General features: G+C 40.8%; 1 protein-coding gene and 1 long non-coding RNA gene across 4 annotated transcripts in view; both read right to left on the reverse strand.

The window, feature by feature from the left end:
• Positions 1-5,569, reverse strand: part of RXYLT1 (ribitol xylosyltransferase 1) — a 28,151-nt gene extending 22,582 nt beyond the window's left edge. Inside the window, exons 1-2 of one of the 2 annotated variants that reach the window (XM_020913672.2) lie at positions 5,265-5,569; positions 3,709-3,864 (exon numbers count right to left, since the gene is read on the reverse strand). In XM_020913672.2, coding sequence (XP_020769331.1) covers positions 3,709-3,864; positions 5,265-5,433 — 325 coding nt within the window. In that variant the 5' untranslated portion in view covers positions 5,434-5,569. Of the gene's footprint in view, positions 1-3,708; positions 3,865-5,013; positions 5,123-5,264 lie in introns of those variants that run through there. The other variant, XM_070454664.1, reaches the window with a different exon arrangement.
• A 52-nt stretch (positions 5,570-5,621) lies between these two features.
• Positions 5,622-25,437, reverse strand: part of LOC139030932 (uncharacterized) — a 203,812-nt gene continuing 183,996 nt past the window's right edge. For both annotated transcript variants that reach the window (XR_011483376.1, XR_011483375.1), the window contains exon 4: positions 5,622-5,803. This is a non-coding gene — a long non-coding RNA (uncharacterized lncRNA). The remainder of the gene's footprint in view (positions 5,804-25,437) is intronic.

Raw genomic sequence — 25,437 nt, forward strand, 5'->3', positions numbered from 1 at the left:
GTCATAGCTTTTCTTCTAATGAGCAAGTATCTTTTAATCTTGTGGCTGTGGTCACTGTCCATAGTGATTTTGGAGTCCAAGAAAATAAAATCTGCCACTGTTTACACTTTTTCTCCATTATTTGCCATGAAGTGATGGGACCAGATGCCATGATGTTAGTTTTCTGAATGTTAAGTTTTAAGTCAGCTTTTTCACTCTCCTCTTTCACCTTCATCAAGAGACTTCTTAGTTCCTCTTTGCTTTCTGCCATTAGAGTGGTATCATCTGCCTATCTGAGGTTCTTGATATTTCTCCTGGCAATCTTGATTCCACTTGTGATTCAGCTAGCCTGGCATTTCGCATGATGTACTCTACATATAAGCTAAATAAGCAAGGTGCAAGGTGACAATATACAGTCTTGACATACTCCTTTCCCAATTTTGAACCAGTCCGTTGTTCTGGGTGGGTCCTATGTAATCACAAGGGTCCTCAGGAGAGGGAGCCAGGAGTGTCAAAATGAGGGAAAGAGGTTTGAGGAAGAAGTCAGGATGAGGTGGGGCATGGGTCAAGGAATGAAGGCAGTTACTAGAAGGCAGTAAAAAGCAAGGAAACAGATGCTCCTCCTACAGCATCCAAATGGAATATAGCCTGAGGACACACTTTAGATTTCTGCCTTCAGAAATGTAATATAATAAATTTATGGTGACCAAAGTTAATAATACTGTATTTGCATTTTTGAAAGTTGCTAAGAGAGTAGATCATAAAGTTCATATCACAAGAAAAAAGCTTTAACTATGTGAGGTGATGGATGTTCACTAGACTTACTGTATTGATCCTTTCACAATATACCCCTATGTCAAATCAATATGTAGTACACTTGAAACTTATAAGTCAATTATAGATTAAAAAATGTATGTTGTTTTTATATACAATGGAATGTTGCTCAGCCATGGTAGTGGTTGGTGGTTTAGCTGCTAAGTTGTGTCCAACTCTTAGCACCATGGACCGTAGCCTGCCAGGCTTCTCTGTCCATGGGATTTCCCAGGCAAGAATACCAGAGTGGGTTGCCATTTCCTTCTCCAGCGGCTCTTCCAAGCCAGGGGCAGAACCCAGGTCTCCTGCACTGCAGGTGGTCTCCTGACTTGTGGACACAGCAGGGGGACAGAGTGGGGTGAATTGGGAGATTAGCACTGAAACATATACGTTACAATGTGTAAAATAAACAGCTAGTGGGAAGCTGCTATATAACACAGGGAGCTCAGCCTGGGGCTCTGTGATGACCTAAAGGGATGGGATGGAGTTTCAAGAGGGAAGGGTATATGTATACTTATGGCTGGTTCACACTGTTGTACACCAGAAATCAATACAACATTGTAGAGCAATTATCTTCCAATTAAAAATAATTAAATTTAAATTAAAAAATGTTTTAAGCCACTAACTTTTTGGTAATTGGTTATAGCAGCTAAAGGAAACTACATATTATGTAGCTATAGAAATGGGGTGCTGCTCTAACAAATACTTAAAAATCTGGAAGTGACTTTGGAACTGGGTAATGGGGAAAGGCTGAAAAAATTTTGAGAACAAGGATTAAAAAACACTTAGACTGACTTAAACAGACTGTAGGTAGAAAGATGGATGTTAGTGACTCAGCTGGTGAGAACTCAGGAGAAAGCTAGGAGAACAGTAGGAAAAAACTTGTATCATTTTAGAGAATATCAAAATCATCACAAACCGATTGTTGGAAGAAATAGGCACATTAAAAGTGCTATTGGTGGGGGCTCAGAAGGAAGTGAGGAACATGTTATTAGAGACTGGAGTAAAGAAGATCCTTGTTATATACAGAAGTAGAAAGTTGAGCTGAATTGTTTCCTGCACTTATGTGCAAAGCAGAACTTGTAAACGATAAACCTGGATAGTTAGTTGAAGAAATTTCTAAGTAAAGTAGCTGTGGCCTCATTTCTTCTCGCTGATTACATAAAATATGAGTTGAAAAGAGAGACTTAGAAAAAAATTAAGCAAAAAGGAATCATGACTTGATGATTTTGGAAATTCTCAGCCTCTTCAAATTGCAAAAGAGAGGAAAAATTAGGGGATTCACTGTCAGGAAAGCATGCTAACCTTCCTGAAAATGGAAGGCTAAAGATGTAGCTGACATCCTTTGGCTAATGTCTGGTCAGAATATTCAATCACATAGAGGGTTTTTGTTTTTTTTTAAATATTAGGTGTTGATTTGTGGATTTCCTTAGCCATTATCAGCAGAAGCTAGAAATAGAGATGGGATTATCCAGGAAACGCCTGTGGAGGAACTCTTGTCTAATAAAGCGAATCTTTATGACATACATATGGGAGACTGACATGGTTCTTGAGAACGTTGTATTAATAGAAACACTGCCAACTTGGACTAAAAGGGACAGAGAGGGAGTTGAAGTGAAACAAGCTTATTGGATTCCCAAAATCCTAAGAGCAGGAAACAGGCTGATAAAACTACTGAGCTGCAAACACGTGCTAACCTTCCTGAAAATGGAAGGATGACTTCCCAAGCATGGAGCTGAAAAATCCAGAAAGAACGTTTTGAGCCATAGATTACTCACTCCCAGGGCTTGAAGCCTAATGGAGTTTGCATGGTTGGATATCAAAGCTGCTTAAACCTGTGACTCCTTCTTCCATTTTCTCCCTTTTGAATGGGAATTTCTATAACTGGTATCCTATGACTGTGCCTGGGGAACAGGCTGATGAATGCAATGCTTGATAAAGCTCATCTGACCACTTTGTGCCTATTAGATTGAAATCAAAAAAGTCTAGAAACATGAAAACTGTTAAGAAGTATATTTAATTAAAAACTAGAATGAGGAAGTGGAAATTTAAAGAAAGAAATTAATATGACAGATTCTAATAGAGATAAAAATTGCTAGAACTTGATGATTAGAGGTCTGGATCTGGGTACTTGAACTTTAGAGATCAGTAATTTTCAAGGATGTATATATGTATGCAAATGTTTAAGAATTTATGAAACATTATGGGTCAGGCACTACTAGTCTGTTTACTTTCCTTTCACCTGGTAGCTTTTATCCATATCCCTTAATGTATATCTATTTAACTCAGAAATGGCCAGAAAACTCACTTCTAATTGGCTAAGTTCTTTCTGACTCTTTTGCCATTGAGGGTCCCATTCTCTAATTGAGCATATCATATAATTTGGAACACAATACTCATGATACTCAGAGCAAAAGTGTCTTAGTGGGCAACCAAGTCTAATGAACTACATACTATATCCCCTTCTGAGGCATTCATGATGAACACTGGCATATTAAAACCTGTGACAAACTTTCTGCAACAAAGAACCTTGTTTAACTTTGTTCAGTTCAATGTTTCCTAAACTTGTTTGGCCATTAAGGTCAGAGGCCACATCTTACACTTGTGCATCAAGTGTCTAATAAACACATAGTTCCATGAAAATTCAGTTGACATAGGCATTTTAATATAATGATGTTTACACAACCGACTCTTTTGTATCTACAAATAAAGCTGTGCTCTGCTAAAGACAGGTGCACATGTGTATGTTTGTGTGTGTTTACACAGATGTTGTCTAACAAAAAAAGAAATGGAATATTGAAAAAAGTGAAAAAAATGTATCATAGTATCTTAACAAATGACGAAATAGACTATAAATGTATTTATAGTGCTTTTATACGATGCTTTTATATATCTTAGCTTTAAACATTAACTTACCAATGGCAGCTTTGCCCCAGATTTGTACATGGAAGTGTTTTTTCTCTTTTGTGGACTTATTTAATATCTGAAGGCTAGTTTTAAGCCTGTGTTGTTGTTCATTTTTTTCATCTTCTTCCCAAGGATTCCATTCTTCACTTCTCAAAGTAGACTGTTCTGTGTTATAAAAAGAGTAACAAGTGTTATCAATAAGGCAGAGCATCAGTTGTAGATAAATTCAAGCCATTTAAATTAGATGTTGTTTAGCTAAGTAGTGTACGACTCTTTTGCAACCCCATGGACTGTAGCATGCCAGGCTCCTCTGTCCATGGATTTTCCAGGTGAGAATACTGTAGTGGCTGCTATTTTTTTTTTTTTTTCTTCAGGGGATCTTTCCTATCCAGGGATCCAACCCACATCTCCTGCATAGCAGGTGGATTCTTCACCACTCAGCCACCTGGAAAGTCAGGGAGCTTTACCTGCATCCTAACTTCAATTTTTCAAAGAGATGAAGCAAGAGAATTTGAACAGGCTAAACACACAATAAAAATTTAAAAAAGGAAATCAGAACTTAATTTTGATTGAACCATTACCCCAAAAGAACTTGAAATAAAATGTTAACAAAATGTTAGGCTCCCCCCAAAAGCCTTCTAAAATAACTGGGTACAGTAATATGTACTATTACTTAACTTTTGCAAATTCTATATAGACTGTATATACATTACGCAAACTATACATAAAACTTGATTTCAACATGAAAAGTGTCCAACAGTTTCAGATACTATTGTGCAAAATTCTGAAAGAAGCTAGAAATAAGCGAGTCCGATCCTGACAAGGGTCAACAAAATACAAAAAAGAGATCAAAACTTGGAGATAAAGGGCTCTAGTCTTCCGAAGTCACCGCAGGATTACAGAAGGCTCTTTGTTTCAACAGTCCTCTCTGGTGGCTCAGGCGGTAAAGCGTCTGCCTACAATGTGGGAGATTGGGGTTCGATCCCTGGGTCGGGAATATTCTTGGGAGAAGGAAATGGCAGCCTACTCAAGGGTTGGGAAGGAAATGGCAACACACTCCAGGGTCGGGAAGATCCTCTGGAGAAGGAAATGGCAACCCACTCCAGTACTCTTGCCTGGAAAATCTCATGGACGGAGGAGCCTGGTAGTCCATGGGGTCGCAAAGTGTCGGACACGATTGAGCGACTTCACTTTTCACTTTCTTTTGTTTCAATATGGGAATAGATGTCTTTAAGCCAGCGGCATTCCAGAGAATCTGGCATTTTGTGACAAAGTCTTGGATATTCAAGATGTATTTTTAAAAAGTGCGTGCACCTGTTAGCCCCAGGGGTGGGGGAGTGGCGACAGCACAGGAGATTTGGGCGAGGCCCGGAGCATTCCTATAGCCTCCAATCCCGAGGCCTGGGGTGGCTCCCGAGAGCTGGAAGAGAAGTGCGCCCCGGAGCCATCCTGGACCCCAGAGCGGGGCTGGTGGCAGCGTGGCTCAGCCACCCCGGCCCCTACCACCCCTCAGCCCCGCGCCCCGGCGCGCAGCCGAGGAGAGAGGCCGCGGTCCGGTGTCCTACCTCGGCCGCGCCTCTCCCGCACCGGAACAACCCCCTTCCTGAGGCCCCGCAAAGGCGCGTCCGGCGTCCGGCGGCGGCGCCCGAAGAAGACGTGGTAGGCGGCGTAGAGCGAGAAGAGGCAGTACACGGCGATGAAAATCGAGCAGAGACGCTTCCGCGTCAGCCGCATCCCACTCGGGCTTCCGCTCAGGCCGCCACCAACATGGAGATGGGCCAGGGACTAGGCTGCCGTTCGGCGCCGCGGTCCGGTCGGCGTCGGGTGCAGGCCCAGGCGCTGCGGTAGGGAGTCACCAGCAACGGACCCGCCCACTGCTCACCCGCCCCGCCCACGCCCCGCCCAACCTCTGTGGCTGGTCGGCCCCGCCCTGCCATAGGCTCCGCCCCCGCGGGGAGTGCTAGAATCCTCCCTGCCGCGGATCCTGGAATTGGGCTCTAGATCTCACCTTCTCTCATGCTGCTCCTTGACCTCTGCAGGGTATCCAGTGCCCTTTTCAATCCTGCTCACCTTCCGATGTACAGAAAGACTTCACCTTATTTGACTGCAAAGGAAAAAAAAAAAAAAACAGCACTTTGGTCCCTTGAAGGCCATATGAAGGCACGAACTAGGAAAATTTCTGTTCAACATGTGATCCCCAGCCCCAGCCTGCTGTATTGAAAAACGAATGAACATAAATTTCCATTAAAAAAATTAAGTGGTGGCAGTGGCACAACATCGTGAATGTGATTCCCACTCAATTATACGTTAAGAAATGTTTGAAAGTGCAAGTGCCAGTCCCTCGGTCGTGTCCGACTCTTTGCAACCCAATGAACTGTATAGTTCATGGAATTCTCCAGGCTAGAATGCTGGAGTGGGGAGTTTTTCCCTTCTCCAGGGGATCTTCCCAGCCCAGAATCGAACCCAGGTCTCCCGTATTGAAGGCGGATTCTTTATCCGCTGAGCCACAAGGGAAGCCTAAGAAGGCTGGAGTGGTAGCCTATCCCTTCTCCAGCAGATCTTCCTGACCCAGGAATCGAGCCGGGGTCTCCTGCATTGCAGAGGGATTCTTTACCAATTGAGCTATCAGGGAAGCCCCCCAAAATGGCAAATGTCATATATGTGCATCCATGCACATTTGCTCAGTTGTGTCCCACTCTTTGTGACTCTTAGGGACTGTAGCCCACCAGGCTTCTCTGTCCATGGGATTCTCCAGGCAGGAATACTGGAGTGGGTTGCCATTTCCTTCTCCAGGGGATCCTCCCAATCCAGGGATCATATTGGCATCTCCTGTGTCTCCTGCATTGGCAGATGGATTCTTTTTACCACTGAGCTTCCTGGGGAGCCCCCATATTATACATGCGCCTGTTGTGTGGGTACTAAGTTGCTTCGGTAGTTTTGACCCTTTACAACCCCGTGGGCTGTAGTCTGCTAGGCTCCTATGTCTGTGGGATTCTCCAGGCAAGAACACTGGAGTGGGTTGCCATGCCTTCCTCTAGGGGATCTCCCTGACCCAGGGCTTGAACCCTGGTCTCCTATATTACAGGCAGATTCTTTACTGTCTGAACCACCAGAGAAGCCCGCTTTGTATTATATATACACCGTCCCACAATAAAAATATGAAAAAATTAAGTTTAATTGCTATGATGTGACTTGAATGCACACAGGCATGTGGGATTTTCAAGCTAAAATTGGGAAAGTCCAGGGAAACCACGGATGAGTTGGTCACCGTACCACCAACTCTGAACTATGATGTCAGAAATTCTGCCCAATCCCCAAAACAAAAGTTCTCTGCTTTGCAAGAGCTATCAGAAGCCATTTGTACTCAGACTCCCCAGTCCTATGACTATCACCTTCTATTCTCCTTCTAAGGCTATTAAGCCTTTGTCAAAGTGTTGCCATCCTTTATTGTGGTAGATGTACTAAACTTTGTCTTTCTTAATCATCAGATTATTCTGGCGATCTCTTGGAAAGATGGCAGTTGCTTTACATATTTGTTTGGCCCATCTTTTCTATGGGAAAGACAATGATTTAAAGATAGGAAGAATTTATTTTATAATTAAGTAAAACATCCAGTGTAAAATATACTAATGGTTTTACTATTCAGAACAGTATAAAAGATATAGCTAATATGGAGTTGAAGTTTTGTTGAGTAGAGAGAAACACAAGGCAAATGAAAGTGTTGTTTTACTTCAAATACCAATGACTCTACAATTTGATTATGTTTTTGTTATGTATTTAGGTTACAAATGAAGGAAGCTTTTAATTGGTCTAAGTATAGCAGTATTCATTTTCTTTTCTCTTTGTTTTTAATAGTTGAGCTGTAGCTGAGGACTACTTTTTGTGAATTGCTGTAATTCCTCAGGTTGGGATTGGTAGATGGAGAAAGAGAGAGAGGGAAAGAGAAAGAAAGAGAAGTGGTAGAGAGAGAACAGAAAAGGTAAATATCTTCTGAGATTGGAAGCTCCAGGTATAGGGAACCAGATCTGGAAAGAAAGAATATGGGAGGGATTGTATACATAAAGGAACATGAGACGAATTAAACTAAAGAAAGTGTAAAAACTATTTAATGAAATTTTCTTTTCTGTTTGCAAAAGAAAGAGCCATTAATCAACAAAACAATAGTAAATTAGCTCTAAGGCCCTAATACCTTCTACTAACTACCTGAGAAGTAGTACATGTTCATTTTTAGAAGGTCACAAATACAAATTTCTTGTGATACCTGACCAGAATTCTCCAAATTTATCAAGATTTCAGAAATACTCAGTTCAGTTCAGTCACTTAGTCATGTTTGACTCTTTATGACCCCATGGACTGCAGCACGCCAGGCCTCCCTGTCCATCACCAACTCCCGGAGTTTACTCAAACTCATGTCCATTGAGTCAGTGATGCCATCCAGCCATCTCATCCTCTGTCTCCTTCTCCTCCTGCCTTCAGTCTTTCCTGGCATCAGGGTCTTTTCAAATGAGTCAGTTCTTTGCATCAAGAGGCCAAAGTATTAGAGTTTCAGCCTCAGCATCAGTCCTTCCAATGAAATTTCAGGACTGATTTCCTTTAGGATGGACTGGTTAGATCTCCTTGCAGTCCAAGGGACTCTCAAGAGTCTTATCCAACACCACAGTCCCAAATCATCGATTCTTTGGCACTCAGATTTCTTTATAGTCCAACTCTTGCATCCATACATGACTATTGGAAAAACCATAGCTTTGACTAGATAGACCTTTGTTGGCGAAGTAATGACTCTGCTTTTTAATATGCTGTCTAGGTTGGTCATAGCTTTTCTTCCAAGGAGCAAGCATCTTTTAATTTCATGGCTGCAGTCACCATCTGCAGTGATTTTGGAGCTCAAGAAAATAAAGTCTGTCACTGTTTCAATTGTTTCCCTATCTATTTGCCATGAAGTGGTGGGACCAGATGCCATGATCTTAGTTTTCTGAATGCTGAGTTTTAAGCCAACTTTTTCACTTTCATCAAGAGGTTCTTTAGTTCCTCTTCACTTTATGCCATAAGGGTGGTGTCATCTGCATATCTGAGGTTATTGATATTTCTCCCAGCAATCTTGATTCCAGTTTGTGCTTCATCCAGCCCAGTGTTTCTCATGATGTACTCTGCATATAAGTTAAATAAGCAGGGTGACAATATACAGCCTTAATGTACTCCTTTCCAACAGATTTGGAACCGATCTGTTGTTCCATGTACAGCCATAACTGTTGCTTCTTGATCTGCATACAGATTTCTCAAGAGGCAGATCAGGTGGTCTGGTATACCTATCTCTTTCAGAATTTTCCACAGTTTATTGTGATCCACACAGTCAAAGGCTTTGGAGTAAGCAATAAAGCATAAGTAGATATTTTTCTAGAACTCTCTTGCTTTTTCAATGATCCAACAGACTCTGGCAATTTGATCTCTGGTTCCTCTGCCTTTTCTAAATCAGCTTGAACATCTGGAAGTTCACGGTTCACATACTGTTGAAGTCTGGCTTGGAGAATTTTGAGCATCACTTTGCTAGCATGTGAGATGAGTGCAATTGTGCAGTAGTTTGAACATTCTTTGGCATTGCCTTTCTTTGGGATTGAAATGAAGACTGACCTTTTCCAGTCCTGTGGCCACTGCTGAGTTTTCCAAATTTGCTGGCATATTGAGTGCAACACTTTCACAACATCATCTTTTAGAATTTGAAATAGCTCCACTGGAATTCCTTCACCTCCACTAGCTTTGTTTGTAGGGATGCTTCCTAAGGCCCACTTGACTTCACATTCCAGGATGTCTGGCTCTAGGTGAGTGATCACACCATCATGGTTATCTGGGTCGTGAAAATCTTTTTTGTATAATTCTTCTGTGTATTCTTACCACCTCTTCTTATTATCTTCTGCTTCTGTTAGGTCCATACCATTTCTGTCCTTTATCGAGCCCATCTTTGCATGAAATGTTCCCTTGGTATCTCTCATTTTCTTGAAGAGATCTCTAGTCTTTCCCATCCTGTTGTTTTCCTCTATTTCTTTGCATTGATCACTGAGGAAGGTTTTCTTATATATCCTTGCTATCTTTGGAACTCTGCATTCAAATGGGTATATCTTTCCTTTTTTCCTTTGCTTTTTGCTTCTCTTCTTTTCACAGCTATTTTAAAGCCTCCTCAGACAGCCATTTTGCCTTTTTGCATTTCTTTTTCTTGAGGATGGTCTTGATCACTGCTTCCTGTACAATGTCACGAACCTCCATCCATAGTTCTTCAGGTATTCTGTCTATCAGATCTAAACCCTTGAATCTATTTGTCACTTCCACTGTATAATCATACGGGATTTGATTTAGGTCATACCTGAATGGTCTAGTGGTTTTCCCCACTTTTTTCAATTTAAGTCTGAATTTGGCAATAAGGAGTTCATGAATTGAGCCACAGTCAGTTCCTGGTCTTATTTTTGCTGACTGCATAGAGCTTCTCCATCTTTGGCTGTAAAGAATATAATCAATCTGATTTCGGTATTGACCATCTGGTGATGTTGTGTTGTTGGAAGGGTGTGTTTGTTATGACCAGTGTGTTCTCTTGGCAAAACTGTTAGCCTTTGACCTGCTTCATTTCGTATTCCAAGGCCAAATTTGCCTGTTACTCCAGGTGTTTATTGACTTCCTAGTTTTGCATTCCAGTCCCCTATAACGAAAATGACATCTTTTTATGGATGCTAGTTCAAGAAGGCCTTTTAGGTCTTCATAGAACCATTCAATTTCAGATTCTTCAGCATTACTGGTCAGGGCATAGACTTGGATTCTGTGATATTGAACGGTTTGCCTTGGAAATGTACAAATATCATTCTGTTGTTTTTGAGATTGCATCCATATACTGCATTTTGGACCTTTTTGTTGACTATGATGGCTATGCCATTTCTTCTAAAGGATTCTTGCCATATACACACGTATGTATTTTTCATATTCTTTTCCATTCTAGTTTATCACAGGACATTGAATATAGTTTGTCTAGTCAAAGCTATGGTTTTCCAGTAGTCATGTCAGTTGGACCATATGGGAAGGCAGAGTGTCTAAGAGTTGATGCTTTCAAACTGTGGTGCTGGAGAAGAAGACTCTTGAGAGCTCCTTGGACTGCAAGGAAATCAAACCAATCAATCCTAAAGGAAATTGACCCTGAATATTCATTGGAAGGACTGATGCTGAAGCTGAAGCTGAAGCTGCAATACTTTGGTCACCTGATGCAAAGAGCCAACTCATAGGAAAAGACCTTGATTCTGGGAAAGACTGAGGGCAGGAGGAGAAGGGGTAACAGAGGATGAGGTGATTGGATGGCATCACCAACTCAATGGACATGAGTTTAAGCTAACTCCTGGAGATAGTGAAGGTAGGGAAATCTGGTGTGCTGCAGTCCACGGGGTCACAAAAGTCATACAGGACTGAAAAACTGAACAACAACCCTGTACCACACAGTAGGCTCCTGTTGTTGATCCATTCTATATATACTGGTTTGTATCTGCTAATCCCAAGCTCCCAATCCTTCCCTTTCCCCTTGGCACCACAGGTGCCTTTTCTATGTCTGTCATCACAAAGTCTTGATAGCTTGTACATATTCTCTTTATTTATTTATTTTTTAATTAGTTGGAGGCTAATTACTTTACAATATTGTAGTGGTTTTTGTCATACATTGACATGAATTAGCCATGGATTTACATGGATTCCTCATCCCGGGCCCCCCTCCCACCTCCCTCCCCACCTGATCCTTCTGGGTCTTCCCAGTGCACCAGGCCTGAGCACTTGTCTCATGCATCCATCCTGGGCTGGTGATCTGTTTCACCCTAGATAATATACATGTTTCGATGCTGTTCTCTTGGAACATCCCACCCTCGCCTTCTCCCACAGAGTCCAAAAGTCTGTTCTATACATCTGTGTCTCTTTTTCTGTTTTGCATATAGGGTTATCGTTACCATCTTTCTAAATTCCATACATATGTGTTAATATACTGTAATGGTCTTTATCTTTCTGGCTTACTTCACTCTGTATAATGGGCTCCAGTTTCATCCATCTCATTAGAACCGATTCAAATGAATTCTTTCTAACGGCTGAGTAATCGTCCATGGTGCATATGTACCACAGCTTCCTTATCCATTCGTCTGCTGATGGGCATCTAGGTTGCTTCCATGTCCTGGCTATTATAAACAGTGCTGCGATGAACATTGGGGTGCACGTGTCTCTTTCAGATCTGGTTTCCTCGGTGTGTATGCCCAGAAGTGGGATTGCTGGGTCATATGGCAGTTCTATTTCCAGTTTTTTAAGAAATCTCCACACTGTTTTCCATAGCGGCTGTACTAGTTTGCATTCCCACCAACAGTGTAAGAGGGTTCCCTTTTCTCCACACCCTCTCCCGCATTTATTGCTTGTAGACTTTTGGATAGCAGCCATCCTGACTGGCGTGTAATGGTACCTCATTGTGGTTTTGATTTGCATTTCTCTGATAATGAGTGATGTTGAGCATCTTTTCATGTGTTTTTGTGCCATCTGTATGTCTTCCTTGGGGAAATGTCTGTTTAGTTCTTTGGCCCATTTTTTGATTGGGTCATTCATTTTTCTGGCGTTGAGCTGGAGGAGTTGCTTGTATATTTTTGAGATTAATCCTTTGTCTGTTGCTTCACATATTTTCTTAAATGCATCAACTTCACAAATTTGTACGTCTATTAACACACCCTGAACTTTTCCAACAGGATCAATTCATTTCAGTTCAGTTCAGTTGCTCAGTCCTGTCTGACTCTTTGTGACCCCATGAATCACAGCACACCTGGCCTCCCTGTCCATCGCCAACTCCCAGAGTTTACTCAAACTCATGCCCATCGAGTCGGTGATGCCATCCAGCTATCTCATCCTCTGTCATCCCCTTCTCCTCTTGCCCCCAATCCCTCCTAGCATCGGGGTCTTTTCCAATGAGTCAACTCTTCGCATGAGGTGGCCAAAGTATTGGAGTTTCAGCTTCAGCATCAGTCCTTCCAATGAACACCCAGGACTGATCTTCTTTAGGATGGACTGGTTGGATCTCCTTGCAGTCCATGGGACTCTCAAGAGTAGACACTTTAAATTAATACTGCACATTCAGGAGTTTGAGGTTTATTTTTAGAAACTATGCTATGTTTACTTTACATTAAGTTTATTGCTAGCTACTACTTCAAATGGGTTAGATAGCAGTTCAGCTTTTCTTGAACACAAGTAACAGAGGTAATACTAGCCCTTGCCAGTTTGATTGCACTTTCAGTAATATTTATTGCCCCTAGATCTATTTTTGAAGGTGATTTTTAAATAATATTTCATTGGTTTATTCATATTTTTAACAAGTCTTGAGTCTGTTCTGGAAATTTGAATTTTCTGAGAGAACAATTTATTTCAGCGGTATTCAAAAATTTTCAGATATATCCCTTCTCGCATTCCCAGTTTCATGTTTTTGTTTTCTTCTACTGCATGAGGTTTTTTCAGTTTTTACATTTGATTTTATTATTTTACTGTTTGCTTTCCCTTCCCTTACCCACCATCTTTGGAGGTGTTTATCAGCTCTGTTTTTCTATTTTGCAATTACTAGATTGTGCATTTCAAAATCATTTTCTTCCTTCTGTTATCCTGCTTGTTGACCTTTTTTTCTTTCTTCAGTTGAAAAGTTGGTTTAAAATTTTTATCACTCCTTCTTAATAATAAAACCATGGAAATATATTAATTTTCCTCTACAACGCTGGTCATACTTTGAGAGCATATTGTTTTTTACTCTTTGCTATTTAGGCTTTTTACTTAATTTAGTAGTGATTATAAGAGAGAGGGTACATGGAATTTTAATTACCAAGTGGTAAATATTTGATTTGGTTTTTAAAATTTTACCTATGTAATGGTTAAAATGACGTTCTGTTGTTTTAATTATTGTTTCCCTGGTTAATAGTGAGAGTAAGATATATTTCAATATATTTACTGCTTTTTTAAAAACATTATGTTTATCTTGTCTTGATTTTCTTCTTCTCAGTCATCACTCAGACTGTCCAGTTTGTGTCTTTCCTTACTAGAGTAACACTAGTAAACTTAGTTTTCATTGATCTATAAGCTTTTACGGTGTTCTTTTTGGGAAATGGAAACTTATGTTTACAAAATACTGTTCCCAGTACAACAGTTGGTATTGATCATATCTGAATGTTTTTAATTTTTTCCTTGCAAGTTTATCAGGTGCTGTTTATTTCCTGAGGGAGTTTCATTTGTCCTGGGTAGAGGATAAATGAAAATTTCCCTGAGTTGGGTGGTGAAAATGTCTCCAGAGAGTGGGATCTGTTTTTCATTGAGTTTCAACAAATGAGGACACATTTTCCTTTCTTTTCATTGAAGTCTAATGAAGATAATGAAGTATAAAATGTAAAATCCATATAGAAAGGGCAATATCACAAGTGTAGAGCTTAATACATTTTCACAAAGAGAATACTTTTCTGAAACGCACATCCCGATTGAAAACCAACATTACAAGCAGCTCAGAAGCCAGCCCATCAGTCAATATTACCTCCATCCTCCACAAGATAATCCCCTTTTTTTCATTGTCACTTGAGTCTGTTTGTATTTAAACTTTATGTAGTTTTATGAATAGATTTTTTCATTTAATGTACTTGTGAGGTTTGCGCATGTTTGTATCTGGTGGTGTTGATCATCTTCTTTACTGAACAGCACTGAACTATGGGAAGATACTGCAATTGATTAACCTGAACTACTTTTAAGTATTATCTTAACCTTTTGTTCTTGTCTAAGAATATTTTCCTCTTCCTGGATCACAACATTGTCATGATGAAGGGGTTTATATTACTCAATGAAGCTATGAGCCATGTCGTGCAGAGTCACCCAAGACAGATGGGTCACAGTGAAGAGTTCTGATAAAACGTGGTTCACTGGAAGAGGAAATGGCAACTTGCTCCAGTATTCTTGTCTGGAGAACACCATGGACACTATGAAAAGGCAAAAAGATATGACACTGAAAAATTAGCTGCTCCTAGGTTGGAAGGTGTCCAGATATGGTACTGGGGAAGAGTGGATGGCAATTAATAATAGCTTCAGAAAGAATGAAGTGCCTAGGCAAAAGCGGAAATGATGTTGAGTTGTGGATATTGTCTGGTGATGAAAGTAAGGTCTGATGCTATAAAGAACAATATCACATAGGAACCTGGAATATTAGGTCCTTGAATCAAGGTAAGTTGGACATAGTCAAGCAGGAGATGGCAAGACTGAACATCGACATCTTAGGAACTAAAATGAATAAGAATGGGTAAATTTAATTCAGATGACCATTATATCTGTTACTGTGGGCAAGAATTACTTAGAAGAAATGGAGTAGTCCTCATAGTCAACAACAGAGTCTAAAATGCAGTACTTGGGTGCAATCTCAAAAACTACCAAATGATCTTGATTCATTTCCAGGGCAAATTATTCAATATTACAGTAACCCAAGTCTATGCTCCAACCACTGATGATGAAGAAGCTGAAATTGACCGATTCTATGAAGACCTATGACACCTTCTAGAACTAACACCAAAAAAAGATGTCCTTCTCATCACAGGGGATTGAAATGCAAAGTAAGAAGTCAAGAGATACCCAGAATAACAGGTAAGTTTGGCCATGGAGTACAAATGAAGCAGGGCAAAGGCTAATAGAATTTTGCCAAGAGAATGCATTTGTCACAGCAAACACCCTCTTCCAACAACACAAGAGATGACTCTACACATGGACATCACAAGATGGTCAATACTGAAATCGGATTGATTATGTTCCTTGCACCCAAGGATGGAGAAGCTCTATATAGTCAGTAAAAATAAGACCTGGAGCTGTCTGTGGCTCAGATCATGAGTTCCTTACTGCAAAACTCAGATTTATTATTTTTTTCCCATTTATTTTTATTAGTTGGAGGCTAATTACTTTACATCATTGCAGTGGTTTTTGTCATACATTGAAATGAATTAGCCATGGATTTACATGGATTCCCCATCCCGGTCCCCCCTCCCACCTCCCTCTCCACCCGATCCCTCTGGGTCTTCCCAGTGCACAAGGCCCGAGCACTTGTCTCATGCATCCAACCTGGGCTGGTGATCTGTTTCACCCTAGATAATATACATGTTTCGATGCTGTTCTCTTGAAAGATCCCACCCTCGCCTTCTCCCAGAGTCCACAAGTCTGTTACATATGAAGAAAGTAGGGAAAACCACTAGACCATTCAGGTATGACCTGAATCAAATCCCTTTACGATTATACAGTGGAAGTGACAAATAGATTCAAGGGATTAGATCTGATAGAGTGCCTGAAGAACTATGAATGAAGGTTCACAACATTGTACAGGAGATCGTGACCAAAACCATCCTCAAGAAAAAGAAATGTAATAAGGCAAAGTGGTTATCTGAGGAGGCCTTACAAATAGCTGAGGAAAGAAGAGGAGTGAAAGGCAAGGGAGAAAAGGAAAGAGATACCCACCTGAATGTAGAGTTCTAGAGAATAGCAAGGAGAGATAAGAAAGCCCTTTTAAGTGAACAATGCAGAGAAATAGAGGAAAACAATAGAATGGGAAAGATTAGAGTTCTCTACAAGAAAACTGGAGATATCAAGAGAACATTTCATGCAAGGACGGGCTCAATGCCCATAGAAATGGTAAGAACCTAACAGAAGCAGAAGACATTAAGAAGAGGTGGCAAGAATACACAGAACTACACAAAACAGTTTTATTGACCTGGATACCACAATGGTGTGGCCACTTACCTGGAGCCAGACAACCTGGAGTATGAAATAGTTGGCCTTAGGAAGCACTGTTATGAACAAAGCTAGTGGAGGTGATGGAATTCCAGCTGAGCTGTTTCAAATCCTAAATGATGCTGCTGCAAAAGTGCCAGCAAATTTGGAAAACTCAGCAGTGGCCACAGGACTGGAAAAGGTCAGTTTTCATTACAATCCCAAAGAAGGACAATGTCAAAGAATGTTCAAACTACTGTATAGCTGCACTCATTTCACAAGCTAGCAAGATTATGCTCCAAATCCTTCAAGTTCAGTTCCAGCAATATGTGAACCAAGAAATTCCAGATGTAGAAGCTGGGTTTGGAAGAGTCAGAGGAACCAGGAGATCAAATTACCAACATTTGTTGGATCATGGAGAAAGCAAAGGAGTTCCATGAAAACCTCTACTTCTGCTTCCTTGACTATGCTAAAGTCTTTGACTGTGTGGATCACAACAAACTGTGGAAATTTTTTAAAGAGATGGGAATACCAGACCACCTTAACTGTCTCTTGAGAACTTAGTATGCAGGTCAAAAAGCAACAGTTAGAACCTTACATGGAACAACAGACTGGTTCAAAATTGGGAAAGGAGTACTACAAGGCTGTATGTTGTCACTCTGCCTATTTAACTTCTATGTACTGTACATCATACTACATGCCAGGCTTTTGACAACCTCAGATATGCAGATGATACCATTCTAATGGTAGAAGAGGAAATAAAGAACTTGATGAGGGTGAAAGTGGAGAGTGAAAAAGCTGACCTGAAACATTTAAAAACTAAGATCATGGCATCTGGTCCCATCACTTCATGACAAATAGAAGGGGAAAAAGTGGAGCAGTGACAGATTTTCTTTTCTTGGACTCCAAAATCACGGCAAATCACAACTGCAGCCATGAAGTTAAAAGATGCTTGCTCCTTAGAAGAAAAGCTATGACAAACCTTGACAGTGTATTAAAAAGCAGAGACATAACTTTGTTGACAGAGTTCCATATAAACAAAGCTATGGTTTTTCCAGTAGTTATGTACGGATGCGAGAACTGGACCATAAAGAAGGCTTTGCACCAAAGAATTGATGTTTGAATTGTGGTACTGGAGAAGACTCTTGAGAGGCCCTTGGACAGCAGTGAGATCAAACCCATCAATTCTAAGGGAAATCAACTTTGAATATTCACTGGAAGGACTGATGCTGAGGCTGAAACTCCAATACTTTGGCCACCTGATGCAAAGAGCGGACTCATTGGAAAAGACCCTGATGCTGGGAAAGATTGAAGGCAGGAGGAGAAGGGGGAGACAAGAGAACGAGATGGTCGGACGGCATCACTGAGTCAATGGACATGAGTTGAGCAAGCTCCGGAGATGGAGAAGGACAGAGAAACTTGGTGAACTGCAGTCCACTGAGTCGCGAAAAGTCAGACACAACTTAGCGACTGAACGAAAACATCCTGTGGCACCATCAGGCAGACACTGAGGAGCCAACCTGTGCTCTGCTGTTCTCTTTTCTTCCTGTCACTGTGACCAGCCTGTTCTGGATGAGATCTTCCCATCAGCTTGGCTGTTGTTGGCCTGAGGGTAACTATTCCCCACAAAGCCCTCCTGTTGACCAGCTGTGGACATACTCTGTGAGTGAGAAAAACTAACCTCAGGTTTTCTCAGTCACTTAGAGATAGGATTACTTGCTACTTTGGCATAACATAGCTTTCCTTGACTGATGCGGATGTTTAGAGAAGTGTCTAACATGAACTTTGGAATGAGTTTGCCCTCAGAAAATGAATTCAGTAAAATCTATCCATAACATGGTTATTGTCTGTTTTGGTAGTCAAGCAAGACATTGTAAATGTGTCCTGGGATGTCCAAGAACTGTCCTGGGAACTAGTTCTGCTTCACAGGACAGAAATTAGTGTTCTCCTCCAGAGCTACAGTTAGAAATGCCCCTGAGTCACACTGCAAACAGGCCTCCGGGTTCTGGCTGGAGACTTCCTGAGACCCGACTGGCGGCGCGCGGTGGGGCCGCGGAGGGAAAAAGCGCGCCGTACCCGGGGAGATTGCACCCAAGCCTCTGGCTGCCTGGGCCGCTCGCAGAGGGAAAAGGCGCGGCGCACCCGGGGAGAGTGCGCCCAAGCCTCTGGCTGCCTGAACCGCTCAGGCCGGGGAAGGCACAAAACGCAGGCGCAACCGAATCCGCGCTTTTGTGGAGTACCCGAAAACTGGAACCGCACTCAACGCAGGGCCCGCTCCATATAGAGCAGCCGGGAGCCTGAGCAGTGTAGACGGGGAAAGCACTGACACCCGTGAGCGGGGCAAACCCAGTGTGGCCGGAACACGGTGAGCGCTATCCACACAGAGCGGTGTCTGTCTGCAGCGCCCCGCCCTCCCCGTAGCAGGACTGAACTGAACTAGAGAACCTAAATAAGCGATCACCTCCGCCCGCCTGTGTCAGGACGGAAATTAGACACCAAAGAGACGGCAAACAGAAGCCAAATAAACAAAGGGAACCGCTTCAGAAAGGACCGGTGCAACAGATTAAAATCCCTGAAGGTAACACCGACTACACAGGAAGGGGCCTATAGATATCGAGAAGTATAAGCTGGAAAGAGGAGCTATCTGAAATTGAACTGAACCTACACTGACCGCAATAACTCCAGAGAAATTCCTAGATATATATGTATATATTTTTTTTAATTAAAAAAAAATTTTTTTTTCTTTCCTTTTTTTAAAAAATTTTTTATTTTTTCTCTTTTATTTTCTTTTATAATTCCCTATTACTCCCCCAGTACTCCTCAACTTTCATTTTCATATATTTTTACGATCTTTTTAATTAGGGAAAAAAAAATTTTTTTTTCTCTTTTTTTTCTTTTTCTTGTTTTTCTCTCCTATTTCCTTTTAGAGTCCTCTAATACTCCTCTATTATTCCTTAACTTTCATTTTCATTTCACTATAACCTTGCCAAAAAAAAAAAAAAAGAGAGAGAGAGAAACCCTATTTTTTTAAACCGAACTTCATATACAGTTCTAAATTTGTTTTGTGTTTTTGTTTTTGTTTTTAAATATTGTATTTCAAAGAGTCTAACCTCTACACTAGATTTTCAATCTTTGTTTTTCAGTAGTATGTGATATAAATTTTGGTCATTTAAGAATCCAATATTCAGTTCCCATTTCTATTCAGGAGTGTGGTGATACTCTCCCACTTTTGACTCTCTGTTTTCTACCTCAGAACACCTCTATTTCCTCCATTCCCCTTCTCTTCCCAATCCAACTCTGTGAATCTTTGTGGGTGTCTGGGCTACGGAGAACACTTTGGGAACAGATAACTGCGTAGATCTGTCTCTCTCCTCTTGAGTCCCCTTTTTCTCCTCCTGCTCACCTCTATCTCCTTCCTCCCTCTCCTATTCTTCATGTAACTCTGTGAACCTCTCTGGTTGTCTCTCATGGTGGAGAATCTTTTCACCATTAACCTAGAAGTTTTATTATCAGTGCTGTATAGTTGGAGAAGCCTTGAGACTATTGGAAGAATAAAACTGAAATCCAGAGGCAGGAGACTTGAGCCCAAATCCTGAGAAAACCAGAAAACTGACTACACGGAACATTAAGGAATAAGAGACCATCCAAAAGCTTCCATACCTACACCAAAACCAACCACCACCCAAGAGCCAATAAGCTCCAGGACAAGACATACCACGCAAATTCTTTAGCAACGCAGGAACATAGACCTGAGTGTCAACATACAGGCTCTCCAAAGTCACACCTAACACAGAGACCCATCGCAAAACTCATTACTGGACACTCCATTGCACTCCAGAGAGAAGAAATCCAATTCCACGCACCAGAACGCTGACACAAGCTTCCCTAACCAGGAAACCTTGACAAACCAATCGTCCAACCCCACCCACTGGGTGAAACCTCCACAATAAAAAGGAACCTCAGACCACAAGAATACAGAAAGCCCACTCCAGACACAGCAATCTAAACAAGATGAAAAGGCAGAGAAATACCCAACAGCTAAAGGAACATGAAAAAAGCCCACCAAATCAAACAAAAGAGGAGGAAATAGGGAATCTACCTGAAAAAGAATTTAGAATAATGATAATAAAAATGATCCAAAATCTTGAAAACAAAATGGAGTTACAAATAAATAGCCTGGAGACAAAGATTGAGAAGATGCAAGAAATGTTTAACAAGGACCTAGAAGAAATAAAAAAAAACAATTAAAAATTAATAATGAAATAAATGAGATCAAAAACACTCTGGAGGGAACCATGAGTAGAATAACAGAGACAGAAGATAGGATAAGTGAGTTAGAAGATAAAATGGTGGAAATAAATGAAGCAGAGAGGAAAAAAGAAAAAAGAATCAAAAAAAATGAGGACAACCTCAGGGACCTCTGGGACAATGTGAAACGCCCCAACATTCGAATCATAGGAGTCCCAGAAGAAGAAGACAAAAAGAAAGGCCATGAGAAGATACTCAAGGAGATAATAGCTGAAAACTTCCCTAAAATGGGGAAGGAAATAGCCAGCCAAGTCCAAGAAACTCAGAGAGTCCCAAACAGGATAAACCCAAGGCGAAACACCCCAAGACACATATTTATCAAATTAACAAAGATCAAACACAAAGAACAAATATTAAAAGCAGCAAGGGAGAAACAACAAATAACACACAAAGGGATTCCCATAAGGATAACAGCTGATCTATCAATAGAAACCCTTCAGGCCAGAAGGGAATGGCAGGACATAGTTAAAGTAATGAAAGAGAATAACCTACAACCTAGATTACTCTACCCAGCAAGGATCTCATTCAGATATGAAGGAGAACTCAAAAGCTTTACAGACAAGCAAAAGCTGAGAGAATTCAGCACCACCAAACCAGCTCTTCAACAAATACTAAAGGATCTTCTCTAGACAGGAAACACAGAAAGGTGGTATAAACGTGAACCCCAAACAACAAAATAAATGGCAACGGGACCATACCTATCAATAATTACCTTAAATGTAAATGGGTTGAATGCCCCAACCAAAAGACAAAGGCTGGCTGAATGGATACAAAAGCAAGACCCCTATATATGCTGTCTACAAGAGACCCACCTCAAAGCAAAGGACACATACAGACTAAAAGTGAAGGGCTGGAAAAAAATATTCCACGCAAACGGAGACCAAAAGAAAGCAGGAGTCGCAATACTCATATCAGATAAAATAGACTTTCAAATTAAGTCTGTGAAAAGAGACAAAGATGGACACTACATAATGATCAAAGGATCAACCCAAGAAGAAGATATAACAATTATAAATATATATGCACCCAACATAGGAGCACCGCAATATGTAAGGCAAATGCTAATGAGTATGAAAGAGGAAATTAATAGTAACACAATAATAGTAGGAGACTTTAATACCCCACTCACAACTATGGATAGATCAACTAAACAGAAAATGAACAAGGAAGCACAAACTTTAATGGACACAATGGACCAGCTAGACCTAATTGACATCTATAGGACGTTTCACCCCAAAACAATCAACTTCACCTTTTTCTCAAGTGCACACGGAACCTTCTCCAGAATAGATCACATCCTGGGCCATAAATCTAGTCTTGGTAAATTCAAAAAGATTAAAATCATTCCAGTCATCTTTTCTGACCACAGTGCAGTAAGATTAGATCTCAATTACAGGAAAAAAATTCTTAAAAATTCAAACATATGGAGGCTAAACAACACGCTTCTGAATAACCAACAAATCATAGAAGAAATCAAAAAAGAAATCAAAATATGCATAGAAATGAATGAAAATGAAAACACAACAACCCAAAACCTATGGGACAATGTAAAAGCAGTGCTAAGGGGAAGATTCATAGCATTACAGGCCTACCTCAAGAAACAAGAAAAAAGTCAAATAGTTGGTGGGAATGCAAATTAGTACAGCCACTATGGAAAACAGTGTGGAGATTTCTTAAAAAGCTGGAAATGGAACTGCCGTATGACCCAGCAATCCCACTTCTGGGTATACACACCAAGGAAACCAGATCTGAAAGAGACACGTGCACCCCAATGTTCATCGCAACACTGTTTATAATAGCCAGGACATGGAAGCAACCCAGATGCCCATCAGTAGACGAATGGATGAGGAAGCTGTGGTACATATACACCATGGAATATTACTCAGTCATTAAAAAGAATTCATTTGAATCAGTTCTAATGAGATGGATGAAACTGGAGCCCATTATACAGAGCGAAGTAAGCCAGAAAGATAAAGATCATTACAGTATACTAACACATATATATGGACTTTAGAAAGATGGTAACGATAACCCTATATGCAAAACAGAAAAAGAGACTGAGATGTATAGAACAGACTTGTGGACTCTGGGAGAAGGCGAGGGTGGGATGTTTCAAGAGAACAGCATTGAAACATGTATATTATCTAGGGTGAAACAGATCACCAGCCCAGGTTGGGTGCATGAGACAAGTGCTCGGGCCTGGTGCACTGGGAAGACCCAGAGGGATGGGGTGGAGAGGGAGGTGGGAGGGGGGACTGGGATGGGGAATACATGTAAATCCATGGCTAATTCATTTCAATGTATGACAAAAACTACTGTAATGATGTAAAGTAATTAGCCTCCAACTAATAAAAATAAATGGAAAAAAAAAAAAGAAAAGAAAAAAAAAAAAAGAAATGCCCCTGAGAACCAAGAGTTCAATCATGAAGGGTTTTGTCCTTATCCTGAAGGCAGCAGGAATCTGGGAGATAGTTTTAAACACTCGTTTCTCCATTCAACACAAAAATATTAAAAAATGATATGCTCATCATTATTTTTACTGAGCAAGATAGAGTTCCTTCCTCACGGCAAGATGACAAGCCATGTCCCTGATGCTGTGGTGATACCAGCATACCCAACTCAAAAGTCTCTCAAAGGACTATCCTTGCTTGTTGCCTTAAAAGTTACTATGAGAAATTCTGGACCAGCCATTGGTGGTATAATTCATTCCATAAGAAAGTACAGAGCTATGTGCAAGTTCTGTGACACAGTCAGCTTAGAAAAACAAGGTCTGAGTGATACGGGCCAATTTCCAGTGTAAACAAAAAATATTACAGGCTTGAAAGCTATCTTGTGATTAAAATAGATGTTGAGGTTTTGATGAGAGGAATTTAAATAATCTGTGCAGTTGAATTTGGGTTCCTTGTCCTGATATTGTAGCTGCTAAGTTATAAAAAATGAAAATGCTATTTTTTAGAAATGGAGTTGTCCAGAGAAAATCCCTTGAAAATCTGGTAATAAAACAATACTGCCTACATGACCCATTTTAAAAGGCAGAAGGGAAACTGCATTTCAAGAGAGTGAACGGAGGAGGGAGCTGCAGATAGAATTTTAACTATGTGAACACATTTGTTTTATGTTTGAGATTTCTGATATATGTTAATATAGGTGCTTATATTGAGTTAAAAACTATGTTACACAAAAAATTATATGTTTCTGTATCTAAGAATTAGGAGTGTTTGCTTGAGGGGAGAAAGAATGTCACAAGGTTAATTCTAGATTTGTCTTTAAAAGATATCTGTCTTCAGCAATTATAACAAATATACCACCCTGGTGGGGATGTTGATAATGAGGGAGGCTATGCATGTGTGGGAGCAGGAAGTATATGGGAAAATTCGGTACCTTCCCTTCAGTTTTGCTGTAAACTGAAAACCGCTCTTAAAAATAAAGCATATTGCTTTTCCCTGGTGGCACAGCGGATGAGACTTTGCCTGCCTGCGCAGGGGACACCGGTTCGATCCCTGGTCAGGGAAGATTCCACATGGCTTGGGGTAACTAGACCTGTGTGTTGCAACTACGGAGCCCACACGCCTACAGTCTGTGCCCCATAACAGGAGAAGTCACCACAGTGAGATACCTGCACACTGCAACGGGGAGAAGCCCCCATTCATGGCAACTAAAGACAGTCCATGGGCACCAACAAAGACCCAGTGCAGCCAAAAATAAATAATAAAAATAAATTGAAAAAAATAAAATAGTGTAGTAAAAATCACTAAAGATATAAATAATCTAACAGAAGTAACAAGCTCCATCTAATGTTTAATATCTCTCTTTTATAATGTACAGGAATGGAATGTGTAGTGAATAACTTAGAGAAAGATGTTGGTGTTCGGAAATGAAGTCACTCTTCTGTAAGCAAACCATGTTTCTCAGGCTACTCCAATCTAGGAGGCAAAATGGATAAATAAAACAGTTATAAATAAGAAACATTTCTCTGGCTCTGCCACCATTCTCTCTGCGTGTACATCTGTCTCTTTGATATTCCTGCGAAAAGTGGCTTACATGTGAGAAGTCGTCTGTTATTATTTGCCTCCTCTTTTACTTTGCTCCCCGGGAGAAGGAAATGGCAACTCACTCCAGTATTCTTTCCTGGTGAATTCCATGGACAGGGGCGCCTGGAGTGCTCCAGTCCATCCATGGAGTCGCAAAGAGTCAGACACGACTGAGCAACTTTCACTTCACCTACTGTGCTTTGCTGGGGAGTCTTCTTTGTGCAGTTCTTAGGTAATACCTAGGGTGGGTGACATCACTGCTGGTCCTGGGGCAAGTGGACACTGACACTGCCCTGCCATATTGGCATAGGTGGTACTAATATTTGTGCCAAGGTTGTCTTGTCACTACTAATACCACTGGCATCGAATCCACTGATTTGACAAAATATGCCACTTATATATAGCTCCTTCATTCTGTATTCAGTTTTCTTCCTAAATAGATCTCTTTAGTCTTATTTCCATCAGGCCTCAAAATATGCTCAGTCTTGCTTACATTCTAGAATAAAGGCCATTTAGAGACAAGCTTGTATCTCAAAAATGTTTAGGACAGTTGTATTATTATTCTTTGCAAAAATCAGAGGTGGAGAGAGACTCCTATCATGGAACATATCTGAGATAATATAATCAGAAATAGGACTGGCTCATG

This window comes from Odocoileus virginianus, chromosome 24 (assembly GCF_023699985.2).
Source record: "Odocoileus virginianus isolate 20LAN1187 ecotype Illinois chromosome 24, Ovbor_1.2, whole genome shotgun sequence".
Classification (NCBI taxonomy): Eukaryota; Metazoa; Chordata; class Mammalia; order Artiodactyla; family Cervidae; genus Odocoileus; species Odocoileus virginianus.